Genomic DNA, 26,804 nt, shown 5'->3' with positions numbered 1-26,804 from the left:
ATTGGTGTCGCACAGTATCATCAATGGTGTGTTAAATTACATGACAGCACATCCTTACAAAACTTCACTGCTGTTTAAAAACATGGAGAAAGTCTCTACATCACCTTCGCCTCAAGTAAATACATTAGCATAAATGACCCTGTAATTCTTTCCTGGTGAAAGAACCTTCTCAAAACATACAAATACTTCTGTATTTTTTCCAGTAAAGCAAGAACAAAGTTCATCAACTCTGAAAAACATGTTACATTTGAATTGATTTGCTGATACCTGACATAATTGATTAGTCCAAAGTCTTACTCTACAAACTAACAAGTGGGAAGAATACCTTTCCTGTTTTGTCAAGAAGCTTTGTGTTTGAGACTTTTATGTCAGCTGTAAACAAAACTGTTTTGAGAATGGTATGTTTCTGACTACTAAAGATACTAGTGAGTTTTTAGGTTTTTTAAGTGACTGATGGCAGTGATAATTGATAAAATGATATCTAGATGAGTAGATGGTAAGATGTGTGTTATCAAAAGTGAAATCAATCTTCAATGTAGTTGATACAAAAGAAATGCCTTCAAAAGTTTTATTTCTTAAGTTCGTCAGCAGTGATGCTGTTAAAGCAGATTATCTCTTTTTTTATTTCTCTGCTAGGAGGAAAAATTAGTAGCTGAAAATCTGATACATGAGAAACCCCCACCATCCCCAGGTACTTTGGATTTTTCTGTGACTTTGCTAGACATTTTCACTTTATTAATATGCATGTGTATATGAAAATCAGTTTTTCTGATGCAGCACTATATACACAGTTTTGCAGATAATCTAGAAGTTTACTTTTGTAAGAATTGTTCAGTAACTTCTATTCAGTAACACTGAAGATGTTCAGTGGGAAAGAATGCAAAGTTTTCATTGTATGGGTGATTAAAATTTGCAGGGATCAAGAATACTGACTAGTCCATGCAGGGCACAAAGACTTTGCTTATTGCAGTGGACATTTTAGTTTCACCTCTCCAGTCACTGATGTTTGGAAGAGAGAGATCTGCTGACACTATCTTTTCCATTAAAAGAAGGAATGTTTTTAGTGTCTGAGAGAAAAGATGGGAACTTGCAGTCACTCCACAGCTCTCTTTCCAAATCCGCTTTTTTATGTTGTTTCTGGTCTTACCTTTTGGGAGTCATGAGCTGACTTAGATCATATAAAGTGGGACTCATATATAATGTTAATATTAGAAAAAATGGATTGTAATTTGCTGAAACTCCTGTTCCAGTCTGGATGCCATTTAAATACCTTGTTCTGTGGCATTACAGATGTGTCTGTCCGGGCAAGGCAAGTATGGGGAAATAGAAGCAAAGAAAAGTTCAGAGAACTACAACACGAAAACTGGTCTCTGAGCAAGGCATACCAAGCTGTGGTCCAGCAATATGAGGGAACAAAGCAGCTCATCGAAGAACAGCAATTAAAGCTGAAGAGACTAGAAGAAGAAAACAAAAGGCTTAAAGAAGCTGCAGAGAACTCACCTAGAGAAGGTGGAAGAAGCATATAAGCTATTCTGTAGTTATCTTGTTTCAATTTTTCTAATTTCTTGCAACCTTTTCCTCTAGCAGCAGGTTTCAAGTCACTGATTTAGACAAGTATGTATGCAGAAGTAGTTTCCAAACAGTGTTTCTACATTTGTAGAAATTTCCTTTTTGTCAAGCAATATGTACATGATAAAAAAAATTACTTAATTGTTTATTACTTGTTAATAATTACTTGTTGTTTGAAATGTAATGGATTTTTTACTAGTAGTTTTTCATGGGATTTTTCCATAGCAGTGTTTTGAGAGAAGTTATTAGTTATTATTCTAGCTTATTTAATTTTTTTTCATTACAATTACTAAATTGTTGTGAACATTTCTTGAATTTTAATGGAACTTTCTTATTGCATGTTTGTTTTAATTAGAGGAGGCAACAGAATTACTGTCTCTCAGACAACAAGCACAAGAACTGGTAGATGAAAATGATGCTTTGAAAATGGTGGTCCATCGTTTAAATGTGGAATTAAGTCGCTATCAAACTAAATTCAGGTCATTGTCCCAAGAAGAGGTGAGACTTGGTTATCAAGACAGTTTCTACTGAAATGTCTGGCGTCTGTTATTTAATCTTTTGAGTTTTTATGACTGTTTTCTCCAGATTTGCCATCAAGTCTACAAATTGCACAGGTTTTTTCTGAAATTTAAAATAAGTCTTTATCATTAAGTCTGATATTAAGAATTCAGTATTATTTTGTATCACTAAGATACTGAATTTTCAGTTTTACTGGGTGTGTGTTACATATGCAACACATGTAATGAAAACATAAGCTTGTTTGGGGTGATAATTGTGACTGCAGTGGACAGTTGCTGGTGCTTCAAAAAGCAGGAATGAATGTCGGTATCTTTTAAAATATCTATTCTAGAATGCAAAGCTGAAAAGCTTCCCCATGGAAGGACCACCACCACCATGGCTGGTAAGTCAAATAATATTTGCACTTAACTGTTCCTTCCTCTCTAAGCAAAGAAGTAGAATTTCTTTGCTGGAATCAAAGTGTTCAGCTCTTACTCTGCTGAACTATGACCTAATAATAGAATATTATAAACATTTCTTTTGTTGCAGAAAAATATGTATGGCAGAACTTTATCATGAATGTGTGCAGTTCCAGTTGAATGTACAGTAAGCTACAAACTGCACATAGTCCCCAACTTTGAACTATTGAAAAGTATTGTTATTCTGAGACTCATAAATGCCATCTTCACTTAGAATTGTCCAGCATATAGTTTGCTTCAAAGTCTTTCAAGGTCTATTGCTTGATTGTTACTCTGAATTGGTAATCTTTTGCTGTTACTTTTTTTGCGATTATGCTACAAGAAAACCCAATATTTCTGATTATTGGAATGGTCATGGATCCAGTAGCAGCCCATGAATTTCTGACAAGGGGAAGGCAAATAGTTTGTGAAAGGGAATGCATTTGTAATATGTAAAAACAATTTCTCCTTGAAATACTAATCTTATAGTTTCCTTCCTCGCTGTTACTGAGAACTGTACAGAATGATACAGAATGGGAAAATTCTCCTGCTCTGTCTTTTTAGCCAAAATAGCCAGTAATCACATACGTATGTATTTAGTCTTAAAGATGCAGATTTGAGAGTGTAAAAATTCCTTTCCCACTTACTAATGAATCTGGGATAATTTATTCTTGCAGTAGTAAATGCTATAATGTTTGACTCTTGTTTTGTATTCATTTGCATCCGTAATCTGCTGTGTTACATATAGTGATAAGTTAAAGCTGCTTTTTAGAAGAAAGATGCAAGGAAAGCATGAGGTCTTCTCTTTTCCAAAGCTTGCTCCTAATACAGTACTGTGAAGTGTTTCTGCAGCATCATTCTGCATATGATGGTCTGTGTGCTTGTATAAGTTTTGCACTTTAGTCTGCAAGTCGTACATGAAACCCCTTTAACAGCTTTCAAAACTAATAATCTCTAGCCAAGTAGATTAACTAAAGTAAAAGACAGAGATGAAATTATGGCTTGTAATTAATTTACATGTATTTATTTTTTCATTTTCAGTTGGATATGAAGTATTTGTCACCTCTTCTCTTGGCATATGAAGATAGAATAAGAGAAAAGGAAGATTTTATTCTTGAACATGAGGCAGGTTACCATTTAGAAAAAATACACACCAAAGCAGAAATAAGTGACTGAATTTTTTAAAGGGATTTGCCAATGATGTTCTCTGCCAAAAATTTAAAGTGACTTTGTTTTACTTTTCCATGCATTGGCTTGTTTGTTTTTTCAGCCTGTTCACATTGAGGAGCATGCACTACACTGAGATATGCACAATGTGCTCTGAAAACAGAGTGAGCCATTAACTAGTCAGTGGTAGAAAGAATTTTTCTCATTCATGATGGGAATTCAGTGCTCTTGCTTGTGGGTTTTGTGGTAGAAGAATACCTATTTCTAGGTATGAAAAGAATGGGTACTCTTTTTGCTTTTTAGAAGTATTTTTTGTCACTGAATCTTTGAAAAATAGATACTTATTTTAGAGTACAAATGTATTTCCTTCAAAAAATTCAGCCATAAAATAAGCAGAAAGCAGCAAGGGTTTTTTTATATTACTGTACATTCACTGTGTTGTTTTACCATGTTCAAACCCATGTCACGCCTACTGAAAATGGATAGTATCGTCCAGTAATTTCCAGAATTCAGCTTTTTAAACCTATCTTGTAAGGGTCTACAACTTGCAAAAATGTGGCACAATATCAGGATTATTTTTAATCAAATATGACTAGATTAATGAAACAATTTAGAAATAAAATATGCACACCTGAATTAGAGATGAGTGAGTAGTGAGACAATATTCTATTATGAAAAGAACTAGAAGGCACCTAAATATGTGTACTTATAAAAATTTTCCCTAATGTAAAAATTAAAGCAAAATGATTATAAAAATTTTTATATGAAATCCATTGTCTTCCAGGAGGATATGAAGAATTTTAAAGCACGAGTTGAAGAGTTGGTGAAGGAGAACGAGGATTTGCATGAGCAATTAAATAACTTTGTTACCCCTACAGAATGGCAAGTTACATTACTAAAAATTAATTTCGAAGTTAAAAATTGTTTTGCTTATTTCATACAAACTTGTAAAATTACAGATCTTAAGGAAAATTTGTTTTATCTTCAAACATTGTTTTTCTGAGGAATTAATAGCATCACGACTGCCATGTTATTACAAAGCTGATCTGCAATGCCTGGAATAATTGTGGAGTAAAGATTACATATGAATGTGGAGTTTTGCACTGGAAGGCCATGTAATTCCATCCTAGATATTGCAGGTTACATACCTTTACAGTGTGCCAATGACATCAGTTTTCCACTAATGCAAAAGAGCATTGCAATGTGTCATTATGATGTCTGACTCAATTCAGAAGGCTGAATTATTTCTTTATTACAACCATGCTAAAATACATTAATATGCTATATAAAAGGAGGATACTAAAACGACATACTACTTTCTCTGACTCTTAACACAATTCATGACCCTCTCTCGAGAATCCAGCCATAGGTGGGTTGGATTGGCCATCAGGCTCAAACAATCCTCACCAGAATCCAATCAAGCACTCACTACAGGTAAACAATTGTCCAAACACATTCCACATAGGAAAAACAAGGAGCAGAAATAGAAATTGTTTTCTCTTTCATTTCTCTCTGTGCACCTCTATGAAAAATCCTGAGAGGGAGAGAAATGTGCTTGCCACATACAGGTATTAGTATCTGCATAGATTTGGTTACCTCAGGTCCTGATATTGCTTTCAATAAGGATTTTAATCTGTTTTTTAAGGAGGTTCAAATACGATTTTGTATGTTTACACTGTTGAAAATCAGTTGTGTTTGTTCTTCTGACATATCTTCTGAGTAACATTTTATTTACAAGCCAGTTATCATTGCAGGCAGCTGCTGCAAACTCAGGCCAAGCTGGTCTTGGAAGAAAATGGAGTGTTGATGGAGCAACTCAAAATTCAACAAGCTAAAGCAAAAGATAGTCACAGACAGCATGTTCAAGAAGGTAAAAGTGCTTGACTTGCTAGTCATCGGAACTACATTAAAGGTGGTACTGCAGGTTTTGATTTTTGTAGAGTTTTTGTTTGTTTTCTGTTGTCATTTTTTGTTTTGGCCAGCTTGACAGTGTTTTGGTTGGCTGGAAGATTTTTTGCAACTTTATATATGCCTAAAAAGTGTCCTTGAACATAGGTAACGTTATAGGAGATCAAGTTCTGGATGTCAGCTGATACTTAAAAAAAATCATTAGGTCGTTATCACCAATTGACACTATAAAAAAGACTCCATTTTGACTTACTTCTTCTGAAAAAGTGAGGAGAACTGTTAAACAGCAATACAGTCATTTGCATAATTGAAGAGCACTTTAAACTGAATCAGAATTTTTCAGAGTAAAACAGCATTTCAATGAGCTTATAGCCTTGAAAAGAAGTACTCTTGAAATTTCTGCACTTTTCCAAAACAAGTTGCTTGAGACAGCAAAAAGTCAAGTCCAACCTGTTAAAACACAAACTGACAAATGCTCTGCTACATAATGTTTTAAATAACTCGGAATGAAGGTACTAATGGCTTTGTTGAAGTTTCACTCTGTGGTTGACCTAGTTCTGCTACACACAGTTGACTTTTTTTTCCTCCTTCCAAAAGCTTCAGAGTTGGCCAAACAAATAGGAATCTTAGAAGATAAGAAAAAGAGTCAAGAGGAAGAAATAACAAAGTACCAGAAGCAGCTAGAAGTTTTATGTTCTACAGGTGAAGAGCTGAAAGCCAAACTGGATAGCAGAATAACAGCAGAGGAGCACTTGGCTGTGGTGAATGATTTAAAAAGGTATGAGTTGCATATGGTGCACATATGGAGAAACATTGGTGCAAAGCATGCACATGGCCAGAGCTGCACACGTAATACTCTGTAGGTAGGAGGCCAGTGGAAACTTATGCTGGTAATCCAGGAAGGTAACTACCAAAGCACAGAGAAAGGGAAAGAAGTATTTATAAAATGCTGTCTTAGTTTTTAAATGACAGTTCTAGAAATATTGGTAGAAGTGTTTTCACCAAGAGTACCTACTGCTGGTTGTACCATTTTGAGTCGTCGAAGAGGAGGCGCTAAAAATGCCATTTTTGTCAAATCTGCTTCTATCAGTACTATATATAAAATGTTCTCATTCTTGCGTTCCCATCTTTGGAACATGTCTAAAGAATCCTGAAATTCTGAACTAGAAGTTCTAGAAGTTTCTGCAGTTGTTACAATATGGAAATGACATGAAACATCACAACTCAAAAGTGCAGCATAATCTGCAGAGTAATGTTTCTGTGAAGACATTCCATAAATTTGTATGCTTTTGAGCCTTTGGATAGGTTAGTGTTTCATGGTACAGTGCCATCTTGAGAAGGCCTCAGACCTTGTATTTTGGCATTGATAATAATTGATTTGAAAAGAAACACAAGGGAATTATATCTGGACCATGTATTCTTATAATTTAAATAAAGCGCAGTCAGAAGGAATTACTTGAATAATTTGATCTGAGATTGTAACACCTCTCTGTTGTCACCAATGAACATTGAGCATTCTCAGTGTATCTTATTTCGTAACTTCAACGTGGGTATCTTACTGTAACTTAGCATTTTAGTGATCTACAGATCTGTACATGATACCTGTTCTACACTGTTGGTTTTTGCAGCTGTTTACAGCAGGAGCAGGAGAAGAAGCGCTGTGAGGTGGAAGCTGTAATGGGAAAGATAGCATTACTGCAAACTGAAAACAAGAAACTGCTCTTAGAGAAAAATAACTTCATGGCTGACAAGAAGATCCTGGAAACTGAGATGCAGATGACTCAAAAGACAAACAGGTCTTACCAAAGTTTCACTTGTACAGAAATACTTCTATTTCTAAAACCAACAGAATTATCTGTAAAAATATTGTCTAACTTCCCATAATGTGTATCTTCTACCTAGTGCAAAAAAAAAAAGCCCACGTTACCTAAACATATTTTTGTCATGTCTAGAGGCCTGGTTGTCACGTTTTGCTAACCTTTGTCTGTTTTCACGCTCACTTTTCTGTGTCTATGTTCAAGCTAGGAATATATCTTTAATTTAGTAAGTAGCAATTAGCTATAGCAATTGATTACTAGGTGTACTTATCTGAAAAGAAGATGAGCAGACATACACTATATACACAGTGTAAGGATAAGACTTACACTATTAAGAATATATCTTTGAGTAGTTAGTAGCTAGCTATAGCAATTAATCATTAGGTGTACTTATCTGAAAATAATATGAGCAGGCATACACTATTTGCAGTTAGATAAGGATAAGACTTACACTATTTATAGATCTTCTCATGCACCTGGTTGCTCAGAAAGGAGTTCACAGTATTTTAAAAAGACAATGTTTTTCTATATGTTAAGGAATATGAGCTTGTAGCCATTGCACAAACTGTTCTTTTGAATCATTGTTACTGTTGTTATTCAGATAACATATTGTAAAGAAAAAGCAGCCCCAAAAATTGGAGCATGATTCTATTGGCATTGCAAATACTCTGCGCCAGTGCATTTTTAACAGTATGTATGATTGTTTGAGACTTGTACATGTTGATTTGCACATGTGATACAAGCTCTTTAAGGCCTTTACTAATTCCCAATCCAAAGATTCTCCCTTTTCTTTTATAGACGATTAAAGAAGAAAATAGGTCTTTTGCAACTGCAGCTGGAGGAAGCAATGGAAAAAGAAGTCACAGCCCATCACTATCTAGCAGACGTTGTTGGGCTGGTGGAGAAGATAGCTAAGGAACGTGATCATCTGGTATTTTTGGTAATTACCTTTAAATGGGTGTTCATTGGTATTTCACACAGTCATCATGCTACTGGCACAATTTACTATTAGTCTGAATTATCAAAGAATAAAGCTGTAATTCCAGTTTAAGGATTTAGCTTCATTTAAGTAGACTTTAGCAAATAGGATGGGAGCAGCAAAAGATTTTCTAGAGTAACAGTTAAAAGCAACCACCCTTATTGCTGGAGGTTATATAATTAAGCCATAATTCACATGAACATTAGGGTCTGCAGTGGCACTTACCAAGTTTAAAAGACTTTTTTAACCTGGTTTTAGAAATTGATGTTGAGCTGCACCTATTTAAAAATAGCACGCAATCATAAAACTTTAATATTGTTTTTGAGTCTTAAGGGTGGACTGTTATGCTTGAAGTGACCTGCTGTGGATGCATATGCATATTGTTTCTGCTTATTGGTTAGCAGTCATATTGACAGGCTGAATGAGAGTTCTGGAACAACTTCTGTTTATTGGAAGTGCCTGGCATGGGGGTTTCTGGGCTTTTTGTAAGCCCATTTTGTTTCTTTTACAGGATACTGGGCACAATTTAAATTTTTCATATTCATACGCTTGTCTTCAAATGGAATCTGAAATAATTGCACAAAACTTTGTTAAAATAAAGCTTCTTTTGCTTGTTGTTCAGGTAGTAGACAAAGGTTGTCATCAGCATTAAATAAAAAGATACAGCAGTTAGTTCCTGATTCTAGAAGAGGAGCTATGGGTGATACAGCTCAAATCCTTGTCCACTACAAACTGGACTTCAGGATTGTGAAACTGGGCACAACAAATGTATCCTAGAAACTGGGAGAATTTATTCTTAAGATCTCAATCTCTGGGATACCTGCTTTTAAATATTAGTCATACCATATTAGAAATATCCTTGCCTGAATGCCTGCCAATGTCAAGGGCTTGTTTGCGAGCAGATTACTAAATGTGACCTAAAGGATAAGTCTTATGCTTAAAAATGGGATCCCCACGTGTGCATACTTATATCTGTAGGAAAAAAACCGCAGAATTGGTTTGGTTTACAGTATGTTCCATTTCAGAATAATACTCTTTCACAGTATTCACAGTCAGTTGACAAATTATTAATGAGCCGTTATGAAAATAATTTCCAGGACTCTTTATCCATGTTGGTTCTTCAGAATGTTGGAGTTCAAAATGGAATTGCAGTGTCTGCCCTGACAAACAAACAGAGTGGTTACACATAGCTTTTTTTACTGCATGGTTGCAGGCCAGATGTTTGGAAAATGAGAATCATGGGGTTCTCAAGAAAATTGTAGAAGGCAGTCTGCGCTTAGGAAGATTGGAAGAAAAAGTTAAGGTAAGCAGTGTTTCTGAGCTAAACAGCTACTGTGAAATGTTTGGGTTTTTTTAGTGAGAAAAGTAGTTAATCTCTGGCTATGTTTTTATGAAAGATTTATGTATGGATTATCTTTAGAAGTTTTGAAAAAGCAAAATAGATCATCATTCTAATTTTCACTAGTGTCTTCTTCCATTGTATTTGTGCATTGCGTATCTGCCAGATCATCATGTTTACATCGCTACTTGGAGAATTATGACTAGTTGTAATAATATTTAAAGATTATTTTTGTTTCATTTTTTGCTCTCTGTTGTAATCCAAGTGTTCCGTCTTCTACTTTTTTGAGGCTGTAGCACTCCTTCGACTTGAAGTCCATTACCATTCAATTTGGAAGAATGAAAATGTTATCTCAGGTGTACAGTTTTCATCAAGTGCTTTCTTGTGACCATAGGGTAGAAGGTTAAGAAACTCAGAGGATGTTCAAACACCCAGCCTAGTTAGAGAATACATTATAAGTTATCTTTACAACTTTCTAAACAAAAAGCACAGGATATAATTGCAGTATAACAGTGAAATAAGTTTGAAACATTTATGTTTCAGCATCTTTGGTGCTACCATGATTATTTCTACTGTAATCTTAAAAAATGAAAGGAGAAAGATGTTATATTGGTTTCTGTGTCTAGAAAGTTATGTATCTATTACTTTCAAAAGCTGTTTTATATTAAGTCAAGTTTGTTCAGTTTATCCTAAAGCAGAGAGTCTCCATATTCTACTTTGCCAGTCAAGACCTCCACTGCTATTCCTGCATCAAATGACACAAATGTGCTCCACCACTATGTTAATGGAGACTATCTCCTTCTGCGCTTTCATTGTTAGGATCAACACAGCATAGAAATTAGCAACAAAGAAAAGAAATGAAATTGTAAGTGTAAAGAGAGAGCAGTAAGCTGAAAAACAGCTTGAATTTGCATGGACCCCTTAATAAAATACCTGAATGCACAAAACACTAATGTAAAAGAGTTACTTAATTATATCAAGACAGCCATCAAATATTTTTAGCTTTTTTCACTATCACTCCTGTCTAGCTCCCCTACTAAGACAGTGGTTTGTATTCTTGTTAAATGTGGATCTTCTGCAGTGTAATAGATCTGTGACTACTGTAAGTGATAGAGAAAAGGTTGGCATAATATTAAGAACATTTACATGTAGTGAATTATAAGTGCAAAACCAATACTGACAAAAGAGCAGGCAAGGACAACCTCCATACTTCACTGGATGCAGGAGGGAATACATTAACTTGGGATGAAGAGAAGGCAGACGTACTTAACACCATCTTTTTCTCCGTTTTCAGCAGTAAGGCAGGTTGCTCTCAGGACAGCTGGCCTCCTGAGCTGGTAGATGGGAAAAGGGAGCCCTCTGGAGAATAGCCCCTCTATAACCTAGGAGGAAGCAGTCAGAGCTGTGCTAAACCATTTAGATGCTTACAAGGCTGTGGGCCCAGAGGGGATCCACCCAGGGTGATGAGGGAGCTGGCACATGAGCTTATCATCAGTCCTGGCTCACCAGAGAGGTCCAGGGGACTGCAGGTGCCAATGTGAAGCCCATCCTCAGGAAGGGCTGGAAGGAGGATCTGGGAAACGTCAACTCTGTCAGCCTGACCTCGGTGCTGGTAAGATTATGGAACAGATCATCCTGAGTGCCATCACAGGGCACCCACAGGATGGCCAGGGGATCAGAGCCAGCCAGCGTGGGCTTAGGAGGGGCGGGACCTGCCTGAGCAACCTGATCTCCTTCTATGACCAGGTGACCTCCTGGTGGATGCAGGACAGGCTGTGGATGTGTCTGCCTGGACTTCAGCAAAGCCTTTGGCACTGTCTCCCACAGCACACTCCTGGAAAGCTGCAGCCCATGGCTGGGCCAGGAGCGCTCTGTGCTGGGCTCAGAACTGGCTGCAGGGCAGGCCCAGAGAGTGGTGGTGAGGGTGCTGCACCCAGCTGGGGACAGGCACCAGTGGTGTCCCCCAGGGCTCTGTGCTGAGGCACTGATCAGTCCTGTTCAATATCCTCTTCAATGATGACCTGCATGAGGAGACTGAGTCCACCATCAGTAAATTTGCAGATGGCACCCAGCTGGGAGCATATGTTGGCCTGCTGGAGGGTAGGAGGGCTCTGCAGAGGGACCTGGACAGGCTAGATAGATGGGCTAAGTCCAACAATGTGGGATTTAACAAGTCCAAGTGCCGAGTCCTGCATTTTGGCCACAACAGCCCCTGCAGCGCTGCAGAGTGGCTGGAGAGTGCCCAGGCAGAAAGGGACCTGGAGGTCCTGGTCAACAGCCAGCTGAACACGAGCCAGCAGTGTGCCCAGGTGGCCAGGAAGGCCAGTGGCTCCTGGCCTGGATCAGGAATGGTGTGGCCAGCAGGAGCAGGGAGGTCTTTGGTACTGGTGAGGTCACAGCTCGAGTGCTGTGTCCTGTTCTGGCCCCTCAGTTTGGGAAGGACATTGAGATGCTTGAACATGTCCAGAGAAGGCAAGAAGGCTGGCGAGAGGCTTGGAACACAAGTGCTGTGAGGAACAACTGAGGGAGCTGGGGTTGATTAGTCTGGAGAAAAGGAGACCCAGGGGTGACCTTATCACTCTCTATGTGAAAGGAGGCTGTGCTCACGTGGGGGTTGGTCTTTTCTCCCAGGCATTTAGTGACAGGACAAGAGGACACAGCCTTAAGCTGTGCCAGGGGAGGTTTAGGCTAGAGATTAGGAAACAATTCTTCACAGGAAGAGTGATTGGGCCCTGGAATGGACTGCCCAGGGCGGCGGTGGGGTCTCTGTCCTTGGAGCTGTTTAAGGTGGCTGGATGTGGTGCTCAGTGCCGTGGTTTAGTTGATGAGGAGGTGTTAGGTCATAGGTTGGACTTCATAATCACAAAGCTCTTTTCCAACCTAATTAAATCTGTGATTCTGTGAACTGAGAGATCGTGACTCAGTGCCATGGTCAGCATGATAACCTGAGGTGCTGCTTTGGCTGGGGTTCCCTGGGAGGTCTCTTTGTAGTTCATAATTGTAATTACCAAGCAGTTTGATGATCCATGGTAAGAAGAATTTGAGGAAGCCAGTTTTTCTGGTATTAAAACTATTCCTTTACAGTCAGAGTTCAGCACTGTTTTCTCTTTTAACATGAGCTTGGACATATAGTTTGTCTCATCAGGGAGTCCTTCATGCAAGGGGGACAGCTAACAAAGAAAAATCTTTTATAAAACACAGAAAAATGTTTTATAAAAAAGATTTTACTAAAAAGGTATTTTAGTCAAACATCTCTTACAAATTCTGTGAAAATAAACCAGGGTTTTGGACTTAGAACTGTGAATAGTAAGTCTCTGGTAACAGAATTTGCCCTCCAGTTCATCATTAGCCACCTTTTCCTTTCATTCATTGCAAGTGTAATTCATCTTTAAGTTATGCACACACTGTTGAAAGCAAGATTTAGATTACAACAAGTTCATTCATTCTGAACCTGTATTTGATAATAATTTTTAGTCATGAGATTTTAGTAAGAACAGAAACAACCTTTGTATTTAAGGCATTTACCATCTCCTACTGTAACTGCCCTATATGAGGAGCTGTGTATTTCAGAATATATTTACTATATTTAACTCTCCTACTGCCCTGTATGAGGAGCTGTGTATTTCAGAACTACACTTACTCATTGTAGAACTTCCTATTAGTATAAGGAGTTGCTCATGCCAGCATATTTGAAGGAGACAATGTTCTTATCACCAGTGCTCCTTTGCCACGTTCCTGTCAACATTAATCTGGACTTAGGGGAAGGTGCTTTGTGTCTGAAATCAGGATACCATGGGTTGATTTAAATCTTGTTGCCTACATGGCTTTTCTGTTCAGAGTGTTCATTCTGCTTTGTTAGACTCTAGATTTTTCCCATAGGAGACCCTTGAAAATTCATGGAGCATTGCTGGTTTTTTAAATGCAGCCACTTAAGAAACTGCTTCCATTGTTTTGTCAGTCCTAAAGATGGACTATTTTTCCCCAAATCTTTTAATTATTAGGGCAGGAATTCACCCCTATTTTTGCCCAAGTTACCAGTCAGGAAATACAAGGGCCTAGGTAGTACAGCATATAATATTGCAACACCCATTTTCCATTCATTCCCTTCATTCATATGTTCAAAATCTTACACTTTTTGATGTTAGCTGATGTATACTCAGAATCTCTAAATTATTCTGGTGTATGTCACTATTTTGTATACAATGTAGCTTATTTCTCTGAGTTAATCATGTTTGCATAGAAAACAGAAAGTATAAACCAAATTGAAAGGAAATGCATTCATCTTACTGGTAAGGAAACACTGGATTCTGTTTCACACTCATAAGTTGATCTGGATACAGAGGAGAGAGAATGTACCCAAATTCATGCTGGCTTTTGTCTGAAGCTGTTTCAGTTTCCTCACACTTTTCCACTCAACTGTGAACTCAGAATGTGACTTGCACACACTGCCACTCACACAAAAGTGCTGCCAAAAGTCAGGGAAGAGAATAATATCCCCAGGAAAGTTGGTTATATGTCTCAGGCATTCTGAGCCTGCTGACTAGAACCTGTCTTTCTATGACTGCAACAAAACCATCTATTTCCAAGATCTCTGTGACAAACCCAGGAACCAAGGGCCTCCTAGGAGACAAGCCAGAATGGCAGAATGACCCAAAAAAATCATATATGCATATTTCCTCTATGTCCAGTCTGCTTTACTGTCTCTTTACCTGTGAGTAAATAATGTCCTCTTCAGTACCAGCACCTGCATCCATAATCATTTCTCGTCCTGCTTGTTATGTACATGGGGTGCCATGGCCAGCTCTAGAGGAGAATATCCTGACTTCCAGCTATGTGCTCACATCCTCTTCCTGAAAACTGTCATCTCCACCAGTCTGTTTGCTGCTACCTGCTTCACTTCAGAGAACAGTAATAGGTTATCTTGAACAATTCAAAGGTGTGAAGGATCTATAAATGCCAGCAGTTGCATGTGTCAGTGTGCCCAGGACCATCCCACCCTGCCCAGGCTGCATTTTACAGACTTAATTATAATTCATCCATAGAGGCAAGATCAGAGCAATGTATCACTCATGTCTTGTTTCAGACTATAATCATATGGCCATAATAAAAAGGTGCACTTTTCCCCTCTGATTTTGCAACCATTCTGCACATGGGACTCGGCTTCAGTTGGCAAAGGTAGAGCAGGAGTGCAGAGGCAGCAGAGGCAGCTGTGGGCTATGGAGGAGCCAGAGGCCTGAAGCATCTCAGGCAGAGTGCAGCTTGAAACACAAACCTCAGCTTGAAACACACGCCACCCTGTAGCTGCATCAGTGAGCAGTGATGGAAAGCAGGGTTTCACCAGCCTTCCCCGTGATAAGGTCGAGAGGGAGGTTTGCTCTTGTTCTTTGAAATGATTATGGGCATCTAATCTACAGAGGGCATTTCAGGTCTCACACTTGGCTGGACCTGGCAAGTGCTGGGCTTTTACTGATGGAGGGGAAGGTTCAGCTGTTTCCCTATACTCTGCACTTCCTCTAGGCTGGCTCTGAGCAACCTTCTGCTCAGAAGGAACCTGTTTACTTTTAGCCTTCTATAACATTACTCTGCATTTTGAAGGCTTCTCTGGGAATCTAAAAAGTTGAGCATTGTTACTGGTTAACTTGCAAGCTTCTTATTCTTCTATTAGAACTGTCAGGGAAAAGTTAGGATAAAAATCCTATGTAAGTCAGCCTTAAATATTGAATTGCTAATATTCTAGGTAAATATTATCTGTTGTTATCCTATTACCTCTAGAAAATTAAACTTCACAATGCCACATTTTGCAAGTGCTAAAAAGGAAACAGTTTGTGGGGTTATATAGCCTTATATACAGTATGTCTAAAAATGCCTTTTTATTTAATCCCTCCGAAAGGCAAACTTAAATCTTTCTCCCCTGATTCAGATGTAGATAAAACCTTAGTGATTAGCACCTGAAATAAAACTTTATATTAGCAAGATATAAATAGCAGTATTGTCAAAGCTTCCCTAAATTAGTTTACAGTTTTATTAAAGGAGGTGTTTCCATCCCAAAACTCTGTTCTGTAGCCTGTGGGAAACATCACAGTGTGCAGAGAAAAATAACAGTTTTAGCATTCCATTTGTACTCATGAGAAAAGTAAGTTAATACTGGATTTTGGTATTGTCAAGAGCAGCAGCATCTAGAAATGCATAACAGTACACAAACCAGTTTTCAGTTTCTTGTGTGCTTATGCAGTTTAGTGGGGATGTTATTTCAGAAAGCAGTTACTTTGTACAAAAATAATTTCTTACTTTTGAGATGAGACCAGTCATTACTTACCATTTAGTTATTACAGCGATTAATGAAAAAATCACTTGTGCTCACTGAACAAGAGGACTTTTACGTGAAGCAGCAAGCAAAGTATTCTTTTCTTCCTCTTAGTATTAAGATTAAACATCTAACAAAACAGAAACACTTTTTCATGGCATGTACTGATAAGTATGACTGCTCAGCAAGTGGTAAGCAACATGTGCTGTAAAGTGTAGCATTGTATCTTGGGAAACAAACCTCTTTTTGCAGGTAATTGTGTTTACTGTAAAACAAACATACAGTATGGTATTCATTGTACACACTAGTTTTATATGCAGAACAAAATGAAGTGTAATACCTTCAACTTAACAAATAGGTTAAAAAGATCCATAGTGCAGCCTACCTGGCATAATTAAGCAAGGCAGCATAGATCTAAAGATTCAGTTGAAAATATTTAACTCTTTTGTTGGTAATGACTTGTCCTTATTTCTCCTATAATCACACTTTTTTTTTCTATTAACTTTAACCCTTACAGGTATATAAAAAGAAAGCAGCTGGGAAGCTTGAAGATATTAATCTCAAGATGACTGAGCAGGAGAAAGAATTTGAAAGGAAGACTGCTCAGTATGAGCAAGAAAAGAAGCACCTGCAGCGTCTGCTGCAAGACAAAGAGGAAACCCTCAATGAAGTGCTGCAGCAAAACAGGTGAGTGGGGCACAGGCAGGAGCCATCCAGGCAGGGCAGACAGGTAAAGGGACAAGGGAAAGCACCTGCACACAGCCACCAGCAGAGTCTCCTGTGGTATGTTCTGAAAATGAAAATGCTGAAACCCTGCTCGTGATTCCCAGCTCCCAGAAAGGTCTTTGGAAAGAGGAATTTATTCTATATGGCTACTGCTGTTCTTAAGACTTCTTAAGAAGGATATCAGTCTGAGAAGGATGTCAATCTGTGCAAATCTGATAATTTGAAAGGATTCTATAAATCAAAATATATGTTGATTTATTTTAGTAGAACCTTCTGCTAAAGGCTGAACACTTTCCCATTCATACCCCTCAACAGTTTTCAGAATAGTAGGAAGTGAAGGGAATCTAATGAGGACACCAAAGATCCATTTTCTTTTGAATCTGTTTTACTGATCTATTAACAAGTGACTTAGACTGGCTGTGTGCAAAGTAAAGAGAAGAAAATGTAACAGATTTATAGAAGATTATGACTGCAGTGTTGAGATATCCTTTAAATAGAGAGTCCTTTAAAGGTATTTTTCCCTCTGATAGTGGAAAGCTTCATAGCACGTTTACATTATCAGCATAAAAGAAAACTAGTTTCAGTTTACAACTGAAGAAACTGCAGTCATTTCTCAAGTCATCAGTGCTATTGTGAAATAATAGATTTAAATAGATTTTATCAGAAAATAGAAAAACAGGGCTTGGTATCATCTACCTTATATCACTGCAGACCTTCTCAGTTACTTTATACAGTGCAATTAAACAGTTGTAAGTAGCAGAGTTGTACAATGAACATTCAGTTAATCTCTGAAATTTGCATTAAAAACCAAATTGAACTGATCCACATTTCTCTGAAAACATTTATTTAGGATTTTAAACTAATTAAATGACTTTCATATGTCTGGGCTCATGTTACAGATTTTTACTCTAGAGAACAGCAATTAAATAAAAAAGGGTTTCTTTCAAAGTAGGATAGAGCATAGTTTGAAGTCCCACAATATTAATAATTCAAAATTTACCCTTCTAGCCCCAAAGTAGACAAATTAGATGATGTAACCCAGATGAATAAAATAATTAATTACACTTTCCATACAGTATACTAAATCACTTTTGCCTTTTCAGTTGAAATTAATTAATTTTTTCTTCAGTAAACACAATTAATACTTGCAGCTACCTTTTAAGAAACAGGATCTGCACCTGGAACTACACCATTGTAATCCATTTTAACTATATGATAATGAAGAAAAGTGGTTTATGGAAACCAGCCCAAGATTAACCCCATCAAGATATGTCTTTTATTTCTGTAGTTTCCAACATTATTGAATGGTATAATGAGTGACTTCGTTTTTTTAGTGGTTGTTAAATCTCAACTGTAATTATTAGACTACAATATAATGAACACAACTCTAAAAGTAAAAAAGAATTTTTACTGTCATCTTACAAGTAGTATTTTGGTTAACTCATGATTCACTATTTTCATTTGATTACTATATAAAAAATGTAGATTAAAAAATTTTAAATGCTACTGAGAGATCAGCTGAATTCTACACCTATATAAGCAATAATAAGTTTTTATGCTTATGAAACAAAATCTATGAAACCAACTAACATGAGGATGTTCTTATGAACTAGTGATACTGTTGGCTGATACTCTTCTTATGAACTAGTTTCTTCATATTCCATTATTTTTCTCAAGTACTGCAATATAAAATAGTTTACCAAGGTAATCCAAATATGTATCTACTCTTTTACACCTATCAGACAGAAACTGAGCATGTATTTTGGTCTCCTTTGTGTATTTACAATTTTACAAAGTTTATTATTTTCTCTCTCTGTTCACACAGTCACAGGAGTAAGGAGGGGAAAATTATTTGTAGTTCAGATGTTGCTCAACATCTACAGCTTGGCAACTAGTCAGTAGTGCTAGGAGAGTACCAAACATTTAGATTTATTGTGACTAGCTGTATTTACAGAGTAGATTTCTAGTCCAGAATACTATCTAGGTGATAATGTCTCTGTGCAAAATGCCTACATTAAGATAAGTGCATACAATAAGTATTTATTGTCTAATTTCTAATTTATTCTCCAATTTCACTGTTAGATAATGCAAATCAGAGTAGCATGCCACATTTTAAGCAGAAAAGCCAGTTTACTTTAAAATCCAGCTGAAGGTGTGATGAATCACTGTAAGCAGGTGAAGACAGAAAACTATTTCATATCATTTATTTTGCTCTTGCATTTAGTTTAATAATATGGAGTCAGGAAATTGGGACAAGTCTGACTTAGCTACCACCATGAAATTCTTTCTGAGAAAAGCATACTGTACCCATTGTTGCTGGTGAGTTTTCTTGAAAAGCAAAGTGAGATCCCCCTTCAGCTCTGGAAGCAGCAGCGTGCTGCCAGTGAGCCCCTGCAGGATCAGCAGCCCCGGGGTGAAGCTGGAGAGGAGCTCAGCACGCCCGGCCGGTGGCAGGTCCCAGCACCCTGCACAGCCCCGTGTGCCCAGGGGCAGAGAAGCTGCAGTCACAGCACGGCCCCAGGGAATGCTGTGGAGACTGAGATGTCTTCTGTTCTTAACAAGTGTATCCAAACTAGCATGGGCTTTCATCAAACAGAACAGACATGACTTGCCTTTTTTTTTCTCCCCTCCTGCATTCTTTCACCTCATAACAAAAATCAGGAGTTCCACTACTTAGTCATTGCATCCAAGGGATGAGAATTTTTCTACTTAGTTTTCAAAAAGAAACACATATAGATATAGTTGTACTTTTGATAAATAAAAGCTTTTAAAGATAGGCAGATTTCCCTTCCTGGAAGCTGCTCTTTAGAGCCTTATTGGTAATTACAGCCTTTGCTAGACAATATTGCAAATTCCCAGCAACCTTTAATGAGAAAGCAATAGCATTTTTTTTTTCAGGCAGCTGATAATGACATCTTTATTAGTCACTGAGTAACCTTAAGAGATATCAATATCAACCTTTCCTTAAATAAGAGGTTTGAGATATAAACAAAGTTAATTACGTGATTCTAGGGTAAAAAAACCAGGTTCATAAGTGTTTCCAGTCTTATTTGACAGGTCATAGACCTTTATGAGTTTTCTTGGTCAAAGTTTATTTCATAAGACTTCTGCTGAGAAACAGTACCTCAAGGTAGTTACAGCTGCTGTGCTTTGGATGCAGAATGTAAATTTGAAAGTGCATTAAACTGTCCTTGGAAGAGGATCAACAGCAGAAAAGCTTTGCAGTTGTGCGTAGGCAAGGGGGAGGAGTTGTGTTATCTGAGGTGACATACAAAATTATAACCATAATAAAAACCTTTGTGATGAGGCATATACAAATAAACTGTCACAGGATAGATGAAAATGGATTCTTGAGCAGCCCAAATAAGATTCTGAGATTTAAGGCTGAATGAATTTTGTTCAATGAGAGCATGGCTTTTTTAAAGCAGAATCTTTCAGAACCTACTTCTAGTAATTTTTTCACCCTCAAACATCAGTGGGGCACTGGAATTTTGCTTACTCTCAGTAAGTTATAAAATCCTACATTTTGGCTAGGTTAGAGGTTGAATGAAATTTTTATTTTTAATTAATAATAGCCTACATTAATAAGAAATTAATGCCTTTTGTCTGAAGGCATCTGGAAACAGCATATGTATCTAGTTTTAAATGCCAAGTGGCCAAGACTTGTATTTCAAGAGGCAAACCAGCTGTAGAGGCAAGGAAATTTTGGTGTTGAGAAAGATGTACAGACCACCAGCAGCTGTAGCAACCAAACTGCTCTGTAATCCAAATTCCTTAAGGGAAGGGAAGTTGTGACTAGCAAAAAGACACCCTCTCCTCAGCCAGCTCTGCTGAGTGCATTTTTAAATTCCAATCAGGTCAGAATTTTCAAGCAAAACCCTCTTGTGTAACTACACTTGGGATGCCGCTGCTTCTTCTCAGATGCTGACCTGGGAAGCAGCTGAACTGTGAAGCAGCACGTTGTGCCACACTGCAGAGCCTTACCTGGGACTGCAGCGTGCTGTGTGTGCAGCAGGGTGCTCTGACTGCTCCAAAGCCAGGTCAGTCTGCACTCTCTGGCTCTGCAGCTCTCAGCTCTGTTTAAAATTAGTCCTCCAAGAAGAGTTCAGATTCACAGAATGACTGGCTTGGAAGAGACATTCAAGAACATCGAGTGCAACCCAGCCCCAACACCTCAACTCAACCCTGGCACCCAGTGCCACATCCCAGCTTAGTTAAACACATCCAGGGATGGTGACTCCACCACCTCCCTGGGCAGCCATTCCAGAACTTTATCACTCATTCTGTAAAAAACTTTTTCCCAATGTCCAACAGATATTGCCCTTGACACTGCTTGAGACTGTGTCCTCTGGTTCTGTATTAAAATATGTGTTCCTATTTTCCATACATCAGCTATGCTTTCCACGTCAATTGATCTTCATTTCCTTATTTTGTATTTTGGCATACACTAGGAGTCAAAGGAAATCCAGGTTCCTGGGATTTATCTACCTTCTAAGTTGCTACCACTTTGTTTGGCTCCCACAAAGAAGCTGAGCACAGAGTCTGGCACTGATCAGACCTTTGGGCTCAAGGGGTGAGCACAGTGCTCTGGGCAGAAGGGGCAGTGCTGTGTGGGAAGCAGAGCTGTGCTCACCAGGGAGCCTCAGTCAGTGGAGAGTGGTATCACACTATTTGGGTCTCACGTGCACTGCTCTGTGTGCACACTTAATCCAAGTTTTATTACATAATGGGTAGTTTTATATGGGTACTTTTCTGGTCATATCCTTTTTAGCATTACATTTAATGAGCTTTTTCAAAAGCAAGAAATGAATTCATTTCAATCAGGCAATTTCAAGCACCTAAATACAGGCCATTTCTAATTTGCTTATCCACATAGTGTAATTCTGCACTGCTGAAACATTGTTAAAGTTGGGATTTCTCTTCATTTTTTTCCTAGGAAAACAGAAGGGGAACTTGAAATCATGTGGGAATCCACAGCCAAAGAAAACAGGAGAATGAGAGAACTCTTACAGAAATCCCTGAGGAAGAACAACACCTGGAATGCTGTCACAGTTCATGAACCACACTCTCAGGACCTAGTTTATGGACATGATTTTAGCTACTGTGATGTGAAAACTTCATTCCCTACTGAAAATGAAATTCAGCAAGAATGTCAGTGATAAGAATCTGCTTCTCATCCAAGAAAGAAAACTTGGTGCCTTAATTTGACTTTTTCAGCAGCACAAGGTGTGATGGAATGTTTGCTGTCATCAATATTAGTGTATTTTTAAAGTCATCAAAATGACAGCAGCACATTCTCTACTTGTACTGTGAATAATGTAAATCTAGCCTAAAATATTACTTTGCTCTTTGAAGCAAAAGCTATTAATTTTTAAGACAAAATGTGGTACAACCTTAACATGTCAAGACAAATAACTAGTTAACAGGATAAGGTGCTGGTAAGCTTGGTGCTCAGCACAGGCACACACCATGCCACAAAACCAGTGAGCAGCAAGACAGTGCTTGTTAAAATTAAAAGGACAACTTTCAGTAAATTCTCCCTAAAGTGCCAGATGGAGGATGATCCAAAAAGTGTGGCTTGTAATCTTTCTCCTGAGGAAGCATCTTGACTTCCTCAGATGCAAGGATGTCCTAGATAGTGTGCCAAAAATCAAGGACAGAGAAAAATTTGACTGTGGAGCAGACAAGACTGAAACATGCTCATGACAACTCCTGGTGCCTGAATGCACAACTGTGCTGTGTGTAGATTTACAGGATCCCTGGAGGTGTTGGGAAGCTCCTACCATGAGTTTGCCAAGGGGAGGAGCTGCCAGCCCAGAATGCTCTTCCAGATTGTTTGGTTCATCCTGCTTCAGACTCTGTGGCTTCAAAAGCCACCCAGAGTATTCTCTGAAACAGTGCTTCCTGTATATGCCTTTAGATTATTGACCTGTATTTGTCTTAGCTTTCAGATTTGTTGATTTTCACAATATTGCACATCAACTTTCTAGTAGTATGTATTGCTCTGATATGGCTTTGTTTTGGATTGACATTTAACTTGCTGGATGAGCTTTTTGGTTTTGCTTCATTTTCATAACGGAACACAAATGATACCAGAAAATTGTAACAATACAAAAAGCATGTAACTATATCATAGTTGTGTAGAATTAGAAATAATGAAGAATTTCATTGACTTTGAGCAAAATTAACAAAAAGAGCATAATGCCATGTTAAAATACTAAAAAAAATACATAATGTTTGTGTCTAAAAAGGTTCCTGCAGCGTTTTTCATCATGCTATGGCTTTGTTCAGGAGAGGGTGGGGACAGCACTTCCTATCACACAGTGATGTTCAGGGACAGGCAGATTTTCAGCTTTCAAAGCCAGGTTCTGCAGTGCAGTGCAAAGCTAAAATATCTACAGGCTTCCAGAGCACTGTCAGAACCTCAGTGCCCTCAGATACTGCCCTGATTGTAGGAAAGCACCAAAGTAGCTGAGTCATATATATGCAGGCAAGGTTTCAGGATGTACTTTAATTCCTTCCCTATAATAGGAATAACACGAGTGCAACAGCCTTACCAGTTCATCAAGATACGACTTCAGCATGCCAGAGTCTTTAGACACTGATTAACAGAACTACTGTCTAACAGCACACTAGCTTTTGGTCTCTGCCCAGAGACTTAACAAGAGCTACACTTTGAATCCTTTCACTCTCCTGGCTTTTTCAACTTCATTATTTTAGGACTCCATGCCTCAGCATAACAACCAGAAACTATTTTTAAGCACAGTCTTAAATAACTTCATTAATATGTGAAATTGTCACGGGGATGGTCTATCACTAAACCAGTCCTGTCCCCTATGTTCCTTGAATTTGAAAAAGAAACGAATTTGAAATGTCAGGTCTGAAATACCTCTTCAGGTCAGTTAGACAGGCGTACACACTCCTCTGGTTTCCACACAAGCTCCAATCTGCAGTTGTGCAGACTCTGGAGCAGCATGGAACATGGCCATACCCTCAGCTTCTCACCTTTTTAAAGGCAGGTTTGGAAAATAAGTCCTTCAGGTCATATTTTTTAATATAAGCATCTCTCAATATGCAAATACAATCTCAGAGCTGATTCATTATTTACAATATTATCCTCATCTGGGTTTAATTGCCCTTTTGAGTATGTTTTGAGAGTTTGTAAAAATCAGCAGCTTCACAAGGAAAAGCTATTGTACTGGTAATTTCTTAGAAACAGAAGCAAGATTTTCAAAACTCTCAATGTTGGCCTAACTGTTCTTCCACTGACGTGACCTGGGAATGTCTTAGAACTGTACTTTTGCCACACCTGCTGCCCGTTTTCACAGCTCTTGTTTTAGAGTAGATTTCAATACATGGTTCAAAGGGCAGCAGCTTTGTTCAGAAATGCTACACTTACTTTGCCATTCGCATATCATTAAAATACGACATTAAACTTTAAATAAACTAACATTTAATCAAATCCCTGGTTGATTCTCCATACTCAGTTTCCACAGGAAGAAAATTGATAAAACGTTACGTCCCATGGATGAAAAAGTCTTTCTGTGGCTCAGGAACACTTTTCTGGCATAACAAAAATCCGGTTATAGGCTATTTTAAATACATATGAACATATTTCAAATACACATGAACCCATTTGACATATTTGGATGTAAAATACTGGAATTGTTTCAGATCAGCAAAAGTAAACCCATTTGCAAGTGTGCCAAGTGCTGTACAAGTAGAATTGATAATTAGACAGGTGCTTCCCTCCAGTTCCTTCCAAGTTGATTCTCTTTTATTAACAGCTGAAAGTGTTTTCCTGTAAATCTCTTTGAGATGAAACATAAACCTTATGCTCTGTATGTTTTTCGTCTTGCATTAAGTTTTGCAACTTGGTTGTAGTATAATTCTATCTACAGTAAACATGCAATATAATGCTTATTGTTGGCCATTGATTTTAGGACTAGAAAGAAAATATTAAAAGGCTAGCATTACATGAATAAATATTCTTTTGAAAAAAAGAAAATATGTTTTTTATTAAAACATGCAACATTTAAACATAAAAGGAAAAATAAAAACCAAGAGAAAAGTCCTGCTAAAATGTCTAACAAAGTTGGTAATTTTAGGAGTTAAATTGCCTAGTAGGCAATACCACTACCTAATCAAATGAAAATCCAATGTCTCAAAAGCTGTCTAGAAGGAAGAACTCAAAATGTGTGTGCAGTGCCAGGAACTGGGCTCAATCCTTGTGGGTTCCTTCCAACTCAGGATATTCTGTGATTCTGTAAGTCATCTTTCACTCTGTAGAGGAAAGATAACCAGATCCAAGTAGTTAATTAGGGTTCAGCTGCAGCTCTATCTAATACTGTATGAGGTAATATGTTTAGATTTAATTCCATAAGAATTTGCTATAGTAAAATACACTCTGTTGTTTACCCTTTATTCTTTCACATTATCTGCTGCCATTATTTCTTTCTCAGCTGAAGCCAGGTGGGTGGAGCTGTGTCACCTCGGTTCCAATCAGCTGAATAGCTTTTTGCAAGAGCTGGCAGAAGGGTTTTACCGAGTGTCATTTGGTGTTGGATCAGTGTAAGTGCAAAAGGTACAGCGTAACATGGCGAGTGCTTTTTAATCTAAGTAGAAGCACATTTGTTGCAATCAAAAAAATATCAAAGATTAACAAAGGTGCTAAGATCACAGGAGATCAGATACTGTCTTGATATTGCAGCCCTTAACTGATTTCACATGCATTTCCTGCTCTCATTCTTAATAGCATTTTTTATAGCTCTCATTTTTTCCTGCTCTCCTTTTCTTCAGTCTCTAGATGATTTTCATATCTTCTAAGTGTGTCCTGCTGTAACCAAATCAGCATTCTGGAAGATGAGGGTTTTAGTCTTAAGACCATTTAATGATTTATGCCACTGTCATAAATCTTATTGAGTACCTTCACATGGCACATACAGCACAAGCAAGGGATCAGGCCCAGCCAGCACGGATTTAGGGAATACAGGTCCTGCTTGGCAAACCTGATCTCCTTTGATGACCAATGAATGACCTCTTAGATGAGGGAAAGGTTGATATCCACAACCAAGACTTCAGCAATGCTTTCACTACTGTGTCTCAAAACATTCTCCTGGAGAAGTGGGCAGCTCATGGATTAGACATCTTCACGTGGTTAAAAACTGGCTGGATGGCTGGGCCAAGGGAGTGGTGGTGAAGGGAGTCAAATCCAGTGGGCAGCTGGAAATTAGTGGAGTTCTCTAAGGGTCACTACTGGGGCCAGTCCTGTTCAGTATCATCATGGGTGGAAAGGAAACTTCAGATAAAGTTTATTAGAGAAGCTTCCAGTGAGGTGCAAAGGACCCTGTTCTTTCTAAACTCCCCAGAGAGGGGCCCGGGGGCGGCGGGATCCAATCTTAGCCCCAAACTGTCAGCAACTGAAGTCTCAGGAATTACAGAGGCGTGATTGATCATTTGTACAACTTTGTCCTGCAGAATTAAGGATGGCAAATTAGATGTATTTATATAAAAATTATTTATTTTGATAGATTATTCGACAAAGGATCTTAATCAGAATTAATTACTGCATTAGTATAGAAGCCAAAACTACTAGTATGGTATAGCATAGGATAGCATGACTGCACTATATCAAAGCAGTCATATTAAAGCAATTACATCAAAGCTATCAAAAAACCAAATTATTAAATAGAGATTGATGTAACTCAGCCATACAACTCACCCAGGCTTGGGGCAAATCCTGTTCGCTCAGTCTTGAAGAGTAATTTTGAGGGGTGTCTCCAGCCAAAGGAGGAATCTCCATACACACTCCAAGAAGCAGTGTGTCATATGGAGGACTGAACTTTTATAGGATTGGCTGCCAGTCATATGTGTCCAGGTAGCTTAGCAGCTTGTCTGCCAAATCTTTGCCTCATTGTCAGAATATTAATTTGGGATTGATGTGTAATAGTGGTTTTAGGTTAATTCAACACCAAAAGCAGCATAAACCCCTGTCATTGATAACATTGTAAATAGGCATTGTCCAAGTTTCTTGACCACA

General features: G+C 38.1%; 1 protein-coding gene across 9 annotated transcripts in view; it reads left to right on the top strand.

The window, feature by feature from the left end:
* LOC144247053 (centrosomal protein of 89 kDa-like) overlaps nucleotides 1–24,609 on the top strand; it is a 34,714-nt gene extending 10,105 nt beyond the window's left edge. For 7 of the 9 annotated variants that reach the window (XM_077786278.1, XM_077786276.1, XM_077786275.1 and 4 more), the window contains 13 exons: nucleotides 637–691; nucleotides 1,291–1,509; nucleotides 1,925–2,067; nucleotides 2,420–2,470; nucleotides 3,567–3,650; nucleotides 4,477–4,578; nucleotides 5,451–5,562; nucleotides 6,198–6,378; nucleotides 7,229–7,396; nucleotides 8,216–8,357; nucleotides 9,610–9,699; nucleotides 16,557–16,726; nucleotides 21,702–24,609. In XM_077786278.1, the coding sequence (XP_077642404.1) occupies nucleotides 637–691; nucleotides 1,291–1,509; nucleotides 1,925–2,067; nucleotides 2,420–2,470; nucleotides 3,567–3,650; nucleotides 4,477–4,578; nucleotides 5,451–5,562; nucleotides 6,198–6,378; nucleotides 7,229–7,396; nucleotides 8,216–8,357; nucleotides 9,610–9,699; nucleotides 16,557–16,726; nucleotides 21,702–21,924 (1,740 nt within the window). In that variant the 3' untranslated portion in view covers nucleotides 21,925–24,609. The remainder of the gene's footprint in view (nucleotides 1–636; nucleotides 692–1,290; nucleotides 1,510–1,924; nucleotides 2,068–2,419; nucleotides 2,471–3,566; nucleotides 3,651–4,476; nucleotides 4,579–5,450; nucleotides 5,563–6,197; nucleotides 6,379–7,228; nucleotides 7,397–8,215; nucleotides 8,358–9,609; nucleotides 9,700–16,556; nucleotides 16,727–21,701) is intronic. The other 2 variants (XM_077786274.1, XM_077786271.1) reach the window with 2 other exon arrangements.
* The last annotated feature ends 2,195 nt before the right edge of the window (nucleotides 24,610–26,804 follow it).

The sequence above is a fragment of the Lonchura striata genome, chromosome 13 (genome assembly GCF_046129695.1).
Source record: "Lonchura striata isolate bLonStr1 chromosome 13, bLonStr1.mat, whole genome shotgun sequence".
Lineage (NCBI taxonomy): Eukaryota > Metazoa > Chordata > Aves > Passeriformes > Estrildidae > Lonchura > Lonchura striata.
Note: the sequence above shows the minus strand (reverse complement) of the source record. Positions and strands in the feature narration are given on the sequence as shown.